General features: G+C 50.1%; 1 protein-coding gene across 1 annotated transcript in view; it reads left to right on the top strand.

The window, feature by feature from the left end:
- The first annotated feature begins 6,357 nt into the window (after positions 1 to 6,357).
- LOC106864494 (lysine-specific demethylase 5C-like) overlaps positions 6,358 to 11,727 on the top strand; it is a 59,048-nt gene continuing 53,678 nt past the window's right edge. Inside the window, 3 exon segments of the mRNA XM_088155029.1 lie at positions 6,358 to 6,527; positions 7,697 to 7,885; positions 10,588 to 10,700. Of these exon segments, the coding sequence (XP_088011155.1) occupies positions 6,419 to 6,527; positions 7,697 to 7,885; positions 10,588 to 10,700 (411 nt within the window). The 5' untranslated portion in view covers positions 6,358 to 6,418.

Raw genomic sequence — 11,727 nt, 5'->3', positions numbered from 1 at the left:
TGAATTTTTTGGGGAAAAAAACAACTTTGTAGAGGGAAAACAGCAATTTTGGAGAGAAAAATCGACATTTTGAGAGGGCAAATCCACATTTTTAGAAGAAAATTGTCATTTTTGGAGGGAAAAACTCCCAGAATTTGGAAGAAATATCCAAATATAAAGGAAATCGACATTTTTTGAGGGAAAATCGACATTTTTAGGGGGAAATTCCTTTTTTTTTGAAGGAAATTCGATGTTTTTAGAGGAAGAATCCGAATTATTAGAGAAAAAAAAATCCCTATTTTGGGGAAAATAAGTATTTTTGCAGCAAAAACGGGAATTTTGGGGGCAAAATCGGGATTTTTGACAGGAAAAAGAAACATTTAATGGGAGACACGGGAATTTTGGGGGAAAATCCAACAATTTCGGGGATAAATCACCGGTTTGGGGAGAAAATTGTCATTTTTTTTTCCCCTTGGAAAAATGTATTTTTTGTGAGGGAAAATTCATTTTGGAGAAGGGAAATATTAATTTTTTTTTTTTTTTTTCAGGAATAAAAAGAGTTTTGGGGTGGAATCAGGAATTTCCAGGGGAAAGGAGAAATTTTGGGGCAAAACGGGGATTTTGGGGGGGAAATAATTTTCAGGGGATTGTGAAAATTCATCAAAATTTATCAAAGAAATACAAAGGAAAAATCGGAGGAGGAAAAAAAAAATCTCAATTTATGGCAAAAAAAATGAGGGGAATTGGGGTGGAAAAAAAAAAATTTGAAATTTTGGGGACCAAATTCAACATTTTGGGTTTTTGGTTTTTTTTTGAGGGGGGGAAAAAAGGCATTGAGGGGGCAAAAATTGCAAATTCTGGGGGGAAATACTCGGTTGGATGGGAAAAATGGAGAATTTTGGGAAGAAATGGGAAATTTTGGGGGAAAATTGGGCAATTTTGAGGGGAAATGACTCCACTAAAATCCCCATTTGGAGCCATCCCTCCCTTTTTGGGGTCCAAATCCTCATTTTAGGGGTCAAAATCCTCTTTTTTGGGGTCAAAATCCTCATTTTTTGGGGTCCAAATCCCTCTTTTTGGGGTCCAAATCCTCATTTTTGGGGTCCAAATCCTCATTTTTGGGGTCAAAATCCTCATTTTTTGGGGTCCAAACCCCCTTTTTGGGGGTCAAAATCCTCATTTTAGGGCTCAAAATCCTCATTTTTTGGGGTCAAAATCCTCATTTTTTGGGGTCAAAATCCTCATTTTTGGGGTCCAAATCCTCATTTTAGGGGTCCAAATCCTCATTTTAGGGGTCCAAATCCTCATTTTTGGGGTCAAAATCCTCATTTTTGAGGTCAAAATCCTCATTTTTGGGGTCCAAATCCCCTTTTTTGGGGTCAAAATCCTCATTTTAGGGGTCAAAATCCTCATTTTGGGGGTCCAAATCCTCATTTTTGGGGTCCAAATCCTCATTTTTGGGGTCCAAATCCCCTTTTTTGGGGTCAAAATCCTCATTTTTGGGGTCCAAATCCTCATTTTTTTGGGGTCCAAATCCTCATTTTTGGGGTCCAAATCCTCATTTTTGGGGTCCAAATCCCTCTTTTTGGGGTCCAAATCCTCATTTTTGGGGTCCAAATCCTCATTTTTGGGGTCAAAATCCCCTTTTTGAGACAAATCTCCTCATTTTGGAGCCATCTCCTGACTTTTTGGGGGCAAAACAGCCCCGTTTGGGGACCAAATTCGCCCTTTTAGAGGTCAAACCCCACCTTTTAAAAAAGAAATTTCCTTATTTTCGTGTCAAACCCCCCTTTTTGAGATAAAACCCCCGACTTTTAAGGCCCAAATTCCCATTTTTAGGGCCAAATTCCCTTTTTTTCAGGCCAAACTCCCCATTTTTGGGGCCCAAACTCCTCTTTTTGGGTACAAATTTCCCCTTTTTGGGACCAAAATCTCCCTTTGGTCACATCCCTTCCACTTTCCGTGGCCAACACCCCAATTTTTAAGGCCAAATTTCCTCCTTTTTGGGCCAAATCCTCCCTTTTTTGTGGCAAATCTCCACTTTTTAGGGCCAAATTCTCCCCCTTTTGGGCCAAATCTCCCGTTTTTATGAGAAACCCTCACTTTTTAGGGCAAATTTCCCCTTTTTTGGGTCAAATCTCTCCTTTTTTAGGACCAACCCCTCACTTTTTGGATCGACCCCACCCCTTTTAGGGCCCCAAATTCACTTTTCCAGGTGCCAACCCCACCCGTTTTTTGGGGACCAAACTCCGCCTTTTTGGGTTCAAATCCCCGCCCTTTCCTGCCTCCATCCCGCCCCATTTTGGGTTAAAATTCCCCAATTTTGGGGTTTTTCCCCCTCCCCCCCCCCTTCCCCGATCCCGCCGGTACCTGAGGGGGGGCGTGGGGGAGGGGCCGGAGCGCTGCGCTGGCCACGCCCCCTCAGCGCGCGCTGCCGCAGGGGGCGGGGCTGCGCAGGGGGCGTGGCTAAACCCGGGGCGTGACCAATCAGGGGCATTGATAGGCTGAAGGGGCGTGGCCTTAAGGGTGCGTGACCAATCAGGGGGCGTGACCAATCAGGGGCGTGGAGTGTTTGGAGGGGGCGTGGCCTTTAGGGACGCGTGACCAATCAGAGGCATGGATTGACTGAGGGGCGTGGCCTTTATGGCATGAGGGCGTGACCCAGCTTTGGGGGCGTGGTTTGGGGAGGGGGCGTGGCTTTGTCCCCCAAACCCGAAGGTGCGACCACCCAGATTTCCCCCCCCCCACCGGATTTAAAAGAAAAATCAAAATATTAGAGGGGAAAATCCATACTTTCCGTGGGAAATTGATATTTTTGCGAGGGAAATGGGAATTTTGGGGCTCAGAACCTTCAGATTTAGAGGAAAAAACAAAAAAATTTGGCGCGAAATTCCATATTTTTAGTGGGCAATTGATATTTTTACAGGCAAAATGGGAGTTTTGGGGCTAAATAAAGGCTTTTGCCTAAGATGAAAAGTGTTTGGGGGAGAAAGAGTTATTTCAGGGAGAACCTGATAAATTTAGGGGATATAGACAATTTTGGCGGGGAAAAGGGACATTTCAGGGGAGAAATTACAGAAAAAAACCCCAATTTTTTCCTTAGTTTCTCATTATTTTTATGGGGATTTTTAAAATTCCTTTTCTGTGCTCCTTTTTAATTTAATGAACAGACATTATCAAATCCACAGACTGTGTTTTTTTTTTTTCTTCTGTTCTCGGATTTATGGGGTTCTTAATACTTTTTTGTTATTCTTATTGTATTTGTATTCAATAAATATAATTGGATGGGGTTTGCAAAGAGTTTAAGGGAGACCTGGGAAGGTGAGGGAGAGAAATGGAGCCTGAGGGGTTTGGGGGCAGCTTGGAGAAATGGTGTCCGTGAGGGGAAAATGAGGGGAAAATGAGGGAAAAATGAGGGGAAAATGAGGGGAAAATGGAAACTTGAGGGTGATAAGGGTGGGAATGGATCCTTTTGAGGGTGATGAGGGATAAATACAAAATTAACGGGGTCAGAAATGAGCTTTGAGCTCATGGAGTCCTACCTGTGGTGGCAGCTGAGGGGGAAATGGCGCCTGAGGGGTTTGGGGGGAAAGTGAGGGGAGAAACGGAGCCCATGAGGGGAAAAAGAAGAGAAAATAGAGCCTGTGAGGGGAAAAAGGGGGGAAATGGAGCCTGTGAGGGGAAAATGGGGGGGAAATGGAGCCCATGAGGGGAAAAAGGGGGGGAAATGGAGCCATGAGGGGAAAATAGGGGGGAAATGGAGCCCATGAGGGGAAAAAGAAGAGAAAATGGAGCCTGTGAGGGGAGAAAGGGGGGAAATGGAGCCTGTGAAGGGAAAAAGGGGGAAAATTGAGCCCATGAGGGGAAAATGGGAGGGAAATGGAGCCTGTGAGGGGGAAATGGAGCCTGTGAGGTGACAAGGGACAAAACAAAGCCCATGAAGGGTTGGTGAAGTCAAAATGCCTCCTGAGGTTTTTTGAGGGGCAGTTCAGGGAAAAAATAGTGTCTGTGAGGGGAAAATGGAGAGAAATGGAGCCCTTGAGGGGAAAAAAGGGGGAAATGGAGCCCTTGGGGGCGGTGAGGGGAAAATGGAGCCTGTGAAGGGCTGGTGAAGGCTAAATGGTGCCTGAGGGGTTTGAGGGGAAGTTCAGGGGAAAAATGGTGTTTGTGAGGGGAAAATGGAGAGAAATTGAGCCCTGGGGAGGGATAGGGGTGGAAATGGATCCTTTTGAGGGTGATGGGGGATAAATACAAAATTAACGGGGTTGGAAATGAGCTTTGAGCTCATGGAGTCCTACCTGTGGTGGCAGCTGAGGGGGAAATGGCGCCTGAGGGGTTTGGGGGGAAAGTGAGGGGAGAAACGGAGCCCATGAGGGGAAAAAGAAGAGAAAATGGAGCCTGTGAGGGGAAAAAGGGGGGAAATGGAGCCTGTGAGGGGAAAATGGGGGGAAATGGAGCCCGTGAGGGGGAAAAAAAGAGAAAATGGAGCCATGAGGGGAAAATAGGGGGGAAATGTAGCCTGTGAGGTGACAAGGGACAAACAAAGCCCATGAGGGGTTGGTGAAGAGCAAAATGACTCCTGAGGTTTTTTGAGGGGCAGTTCAGGGAAAAAATAGTGTCTGTGAGGGGAAAATGGAGAGAAATGGAGCCCTTGAGGGGAAAAAAGGGGGGGAAATGGATCCTTTTGGGGGTGGTGAGGGGAAAATGGAGCCCAGGGGAGGGATGGGGTGGAAATGGAACCCTCTGAGGGTGATGAGGGACAAATTCAGAATTAACGGGGCTGGAAATTACCTTTGAGGTCATGGAGTTGTTATAAATGACAAAGTCTTGATATTCAGCAAGATGTAGATTGTTTTATTTGATATAGACAGAGCAAGCTGGGGAATGTGAGGGGTCACCGCCCACTCCACCCAACCTCGGTTTGCAGCCTCTTATACTGAGAGTTCTCGTTGTAATCAATAATTTTTTTGATTTTTGTTGTCATAAGCAGTGGTGGTTGAATAAACATCCTTGTAGATAACCACCAGAGAAGTTCTGGGAGTCTGGTTTTTGGGATAAGCAGTATTGATTGAGGAAGAACTTTTTGGCAAGTCTGATTTTGCAAGCTGGTAGCCGATACAACTTATTTGGAAAATACAACATAACATAATATAACACAACAAGGTGATTTTAAATTTTAAACAGAATGATTTTATCACATAATTTCCTTTATCTGATGTCCATGCTTTACTACTTTTATTCTCGTTTATACAAACCCCAATGCTCTTGTGATTAACACGAATCTTTTATCAATTATCACAGGTGAAATAAATTGCCATACACCCGGGTCTGCAGAGCAGGTTTTTTTTTTTATTGTGCTGTGATTTGGGGCTAATTGGCTTCACATTTGCCTATTTCTCATTAATACACTTATCTATCTCTAAAGCTATCCACCTGACGAGTTTTCTCTTATTTTTTTTAAATTAGGCATTAAGGAACTAGTTAACCACGTACTAATCATTACACTATAGAAAAGATTATTTCTACTAGATTGTATAGGTGTAAAATTTATTATTTTGGTTATATAGGTACGAAAAGGTGTGATTTAGGTTATATGGGCGTGAGATTACACACTCACATAAAAAGTCCTGATTTAATTTACGTTGATAGGAAATGATATAGATTTATTAGGTTAGAGTGGTACTTCGTAATTCCAGCTGTATAAACATTTTGTAACTCTGATTTAGGGTAAACAGACGTCTACAGAAAAGAAAAACGTGAAAACAATATATATTTTAAAAGCACACGATCATCGTTAAGTTACTGTTTATTATTCCAACTTAATTAAAAATCTTGAAACCGCAGAATCATTCTGACTGGAAAAAGCCTCGAGCAATGAGTCTTGTGCCAAGGTTTTTTTATCCCGATCACCAGGAAAGCCGATTTTTACCGAAAATCCCCCAAGAAAGTCAATTTTTACCGAAAATCCTCCAATTTTTTAACGAAAATCCCCCCAATTTGCGACGCCCTTTGCCGCCATTACCGTCCCCCCGTTCCCATGGCGACGGGGCGGCCCATTCCATTCCTCCCCCTGCTCCCCCCCTCCCTCCTTCCAGACTTGGTACGTTCCATGCAAATGAGCCCGCTCGCGCCACCAATCCTGCCTTCAAACCGGCGGCCAATGGGAAGCGAGAAGGCGGGGTTAAGGTGAAGATTGACAGCGGTCTCAGCCAATCGTGAGGCTTGGCGCCACACTGGGAACCGCCGACCTCTCAGAGGCGAGGGAGGCGGGGTTAATGCGATGATTGACAGCAGCAGGAGCCAATCGCGAGGCGCAGCGCCCCATCCCTCAGCGGCCGCCGCAGCCGCCGCTTTCCCGCCCTCCGGCCGCGGCTTCGGCCCGAGACCCCCGAGACCCCCCTCAGACCCCGGGACCCTCCGGGACCCCCCCGGCCCCACCATGGGCTTCCTGAAGCTCATCGAGATCGAGAACTTCAAGTCGTACAAGGGCCGGCAGATCATCGGGCCCTTCCGCCGCTTCACCGCCATCATCGGCCCCAATGGCTCCGGTGAGTCCCGGGGGGGCTCTCGGGGGGGGTCATGGCCGCTCCCGTGATGGTTTGAGGGGTGACCCCGAATTCTTTACGAGGCCCCGCTTCTATTTCCTCCTCTCGCACTGACCGGGAGGATTCCCCGTTCCCTGGGGTCCCTCCTAAGGTTTGGGGTCCCCTCATTCCCCTTCACCCCCCTCACACACCCTGGGGTCCCCCCTCAGCTCTTCCCTCCCATTCCTTGGATTTATTTGCTCCTTACTCTTTCCTTGGGATCCCCCAAAAATTCCCGGGGCTCCCTCCAAGCCCCCCATTCCCTGAGGTCCCCCTAAACCCTTCATTCCCTGAGCTCCTCCCTCTTTCCATGAGATCCTCCCTCAATTCCCAAGGCTCCCTCCAAGGCTCTCATTCCATGGGGTCCCCTCTAAATTCCTTGGGGTTCCCCCATTCCCTGGACTCCCCTCTCAATTCCCGGGGCTCTCTCCAAGTCCTTCATTCCCTGGGGTCCCCCAATAATTCCCGGGATTCCCTCCAAGTCCCCCATTCCCTGATTTTCCCCTAAATCCTCCATTCCCTGGACTCTCCTCTCAATTCCCTGGGGTCCCCCCATTCCATGGGGTCCCTCAATAATTCCGGAGCTCTCTCCAAGTCCCCCATTCCCTGACTTCCCCCTAAACCGTTCATTCCCTGAATTCCCATCTCTTTCCCCCCCATTCCATGGGGTCCCCCCTAAATCCTCTGGGCTCTCTCCAAGCCCCCCATTCCGTTGGTTCCCCCCAATAATTCCCGGAGCTCCCTCCAAACTCCCCATTCCCTGATTTCCCCCTAAACCCTCCATTCCCTGAACTTCCCTCTCTTTCCATGGGTTCCCCCTAAATCCTCTGGGCTCCCTCCAGGCCCCCCATTCCATGGGGTCCCCCCTCAATTCTCTGGGATCCCCCCATTCCTTGGGGTCCCCCAATAATTCCCGGGGCTCTCTCCAAGCCCCCCATTCCCTGATTCCCCCCAAACTCTCCATTCCCTGAACTCCCCCTCAATCCCCAGGTCCCCCCCCTCAATTCCCGAGCCTCCCTCCCAACTCCCCATTCCCTGAACTCCCCCCCTCTTTCCGTGGGGTCCCCCCCTCGATTCCCGAGGTTCCCTCCAGGCCCCCCATTCCCTGACCGTCCCCTCCGTGCCCCCCCCAGGTAAATCCAACCTGATGGACGCCATCAGCTTCGTGCTGGGGGAGAAGACGAGCAACCTGCGCGTGAAGACTCTGCGGGACCTGATCCACGGCGCTCCCGTGGGCAAACCCGCGGCCAGCCGCGCCTTCGTCAGCATGGTGTACTCGGAGGAGGGCGCCGAGGACAGAACGTTCGCCCGCGTCATCGTGGGTGAGCGACTGGGGGGGAGAAACGGGGGAAAAACGGGGAAAAATGGGGGGGGAACGGGGAAAAACGGGGGGTATGGGGGAGAAACGGGGAAAAATGGGGGGGAAACGGGGGAGAAACGGGGAAAAACGGGGGTATGGGGGGAGAAACGGGGGAAAAATGGGGGGAGGAAACGGGGAAAAATGGGGGGGGAAACGGGGAAAAATGGGGGGGGAAACGGGGAAAAATGGGGGGTATGGGGGGAGAAACGGGGAAAAATGAGGGGGGAAACGGGGAAAAATGGGGGGGGAACGGGGGAGAAACGGGGAAAAATGGGGGGGAAACGGGGAAAAACGGGGGGTTTGGGGGGGAAAAATGGGGGGTTTGGGGGGGGAAACGGGGAAAAATGGGGGGTATGGGGGGAGAAACGGGGGAAACGGGGAAAAATGGGGGGGAAACGGGGAAAAATGGGGGGGAAACGGGGAAAAAATGGGGGGGAAACGGGGAAAAATGGGGGGGGAAACGGGGAAAAATGGGGGGGGAAACGGGGAAAAATGGGGGGTTTGGGGGGAAAACGGGGAAAAACGGGGGGTTTGGGGGGGGAAACGGGGGGAAAACGGGGAAAAATGAGGGGTTTGGGGAGGAAAAAGGGAAAAATGGGGGTTTGGGGGGAGAAACGGGGAAAAACGGGGGGTTTGGGGGGGAAAACGGGGGAAACGGGGGGTTTGGGGGGGAAATGGGGAAAACGGGCGTTTGGGGGGGAAAAATGGGGAGTTTTGGGGGGTAGAAACGGGGCAAAATGGGGGGTTTGGGGGGAAATGGGGAGTTTGGGGGGAAAAACGGGGGTTTGGAGGGAAACGGGGGGTTTGGGGTGGAAAACGGGGGGTTTGGGGGGAAAAATGAGGAAAACGGGGCGTTTGGGGGGGAAACGAGGGGTTGGGGGGGAAAACGGGGGTTTGGGGTAGAAAACGGGGAAAACGGGGGTTTGGGGGGAAAAATGTGTGGGGTTTGGGGGAAAAATGGGGGGTTTGGGGGGGAAAACGGGGAAAAATGGGGGGTTTGGGGGGGAAAACGGGGGTTTGGGGGGAAAATGTGTGGAATATGACGAGAAAATGGGGGATTTATGGGGAAATCTGCAGAACTTGGGGGGAAAACGGGGGAGTTTGGGGAGGAAAATGGGGAATTTGGGGGGGAATGTGCAGTAATTTCGGGGTTTGGGGGGATTGGGGGAGGAACGGGGGGTTTGGGGGGAAATGTGCAGAATTTGGGGGAACACGGAGGTTTGGGGGGGAAAATGTGCGGAATTGGAGGGGAAATCTGCAGAATTTGGGGGAAAAGTCGTGGAATTTGGGGGAAAAATGGGGGTTTGGGGGGGAAAAACGGGGGTTTTGGGGAGAAATCCGCTGAATTTTGGGGGGAAACGTGGGTTTTGGGGAGAAATCCGGGGATTTTTGAAAGGAAACCGGGGGTTTTGGGGGGAATCTGCAGAATTTGGGGGAAAACCCAGGGATTTTAGGAGGTTTGGGGGAAAAAATCGTGGATTTTGAGGGGAAAAACCCGTGGATTTTGGGGAGAAACTCGTGGATTTTTGGGGTAAACCCAGGGATTTTTGGGGAAAAATGAGAGTTTGGGGGAAAACCCGTGGATTTTTGGGGGGAAACCCGCAGATTTTGGGGGTGTTTAGGATTTGGGGGAGCTCCCCCTGACCCCCCAAAATCTCCCCCAGACCCCCCAGCTTTACCTGTGTCAGTGTGGGTGCAAAGGGGGCACATTTTGGGGGTCACAGAGTTGGGGGGGTTCAGTTTAGGGTTTGGGGGTCACATTTTGGGGTTCAGGGGGTCACATTTTGGGATGTTTGGGGTTCGGGGGTCACATTTTGGGGGTGTTTAGGATTCGGGGGTCCCATTTTGGGGCATTTAGGATTCGGGGGTCCCATTTTGGGATGTTTAGGATTCGGGGGGTCCCATTTTGGGGTGTTTAGGATTCGGGGGTCCCATTTTGGGTGTTTAGGATTCGGGGGTCCCATTTTGGGGTGTTTGGGGTCCCATTTTGGGTTGTTTAGGATTCGGGGATCCCATTTTGGGGTGTTTGGGGGTCCCATTTTGGGGTGTTGAGGGGTCACATTTTGTTGGTGTTTGGGGGTCAAATTTTGGGGTGTTTGGGGGTCCCATTTTGGGGTGTTTGGGGGTCCCATTTTGGGGTGTTTGGGGGTCCCATTTTGGGGTGTTTAGGATTCGGGGGTCCCATTTTGGGGTGTTTAGGATTCGGGGGTCCCATTTTGGGGTGTTTGGGGGTCCCATTTTGGGGTGTTTGGGGGTCCCATTTTGGGGTGTTTGGGGGTCCCATTTTGGGGCCTTTAGGATTCGGGGGTCCCATTTTGGGGTGTTTAGGATTCGGGGGTCCCATTTTGGGATGTTTAGGATTCGGGGGTCCCATTTTGGGGTGTTTAGGATTCGGGGATCCCATTTGGGGGTTGTTCAGGATTTGGGGGTCCCATTTTGGGATGTTTAGGATTCGGGGGTCCCATTTTGGGGTGTTTAGGATTCGGGGGTCCCATTTTGGGGTGTTTAGGATTCGGGGGTCCCATTTTGGGGTCTTTAGGATTCGGGGGTCCCATTTTGGGATGTTTGGGGTCCCATTTTGGGGCCTTTAGGATTCGGGGGTCCCATTTTGGGGTGTTTAGGATTTGGGGGAGCCCCCCTGACCCCCCGAATTTCCCGTGGCAGGCAGCTCCTCGGAGTACAAGATCAACAACCGCGTGGTGCAGCTGAGCGAGTACAGCGAGGAGCTGGAGAAGCTGGGGATCCTCATCAAGGCCAGGAACTTCCTCGTCTTCCAGGTGGGCATTTGGGGCTTTAGGAGCGTTTCGAGGTGGGGGGGGGAGCACAGCAGGAGATCAGCAGGGATTTAGGGATGCCATGTGGGAGTTAGGAATATTGCCCACGGGGATTTAGGAACATTTCTCAGGGATTTTGGTTCATTTCAGGGATTTAGGAACATTTCTCAGGGGTTTAGGAACATTTCTCAGGGGTTTAGGTTCATTTCAGGGATTTAGGAACATTGCCCACAGGGATTTAGGAACATTGCCCACAGGGATTTAGCACAGGGATTTAGGTTCATTTCAGGGATTTAGGAACATGGCCCACAGGGATTTAGGAACATTTCCCACAGGGATTTAGGTTCATTTCAGGGATTTAGGAACATTGCCCACAGGGATTTAGGAACATTGCCCACAGGGATTTAGGAACATTGCCCACAGGGATTTAGGAACATTTCTCAGGGATTTAGGAACATTTCTCAGGGATTTAGGAACATTTCTCAGGGATTTAGGAGCCTTGCCCAGGGGATTTAGGCACATTTCTGTGTCCCATCGTTTCAGGGAGCAGTGGAGTCCATTGCCATGAAGAACCCCCAAGGAGCGCACGGCGCTGTTTGAGGAGATCAGCAGGGCTTGGGGGATCCCATACAGGAGTGTAGTGATTTAGGAGCCTTGCCCAGGGGATTTAGGATCATTTTTCTGTCCCATTTCCCCAGGGAGCAGTGGAGTCCATTGCCATGAAGAACCCCAAGGAGGCGCACGGCGCTGTTTGAGGAGATCAGCAGGGCTTGGGGGATCCCATACAGGGGTTCAGGGATCTCTCACAGGGATGTAGTGATTTAGGAGCCTTGCCCAGGGGATTTAGGCACATTTCTGTGTCCCATGTTTCAGGGAGCAGTGGAATCGATCGCCATGAAGAACCCCAAGGAGCGCACGGCGCTGTTTGAGGAGATCAGCAGGGCTTTGGGGATCCCTGACAGGGCTTTGGGGATCCCATACAGGGATGTGGTGATTTAGGAGCACTGCCCAGGGGATTTAGGCACATCTC

Source organism: Sturnus vulgaris, chromosome 34, assembly GCF_052056855.1.
Source record: "Sturnus vulgaris isolate bStuVul1 chromosome 34, bStuVul1.hap1, whole genome shotgun sequence".
NCBI classification, from domain to species: Eukaryota; Metazoa; Chordata; class Aves; order Passeriformes; family Sturnidae; genus Sturnus; species Sturnus vulgaris.
The sequence above is the reverse complement of the archived record's forward strand: the minus strand, read 5'-3'. Positions and strand labels throughout refer to the sequence as shown.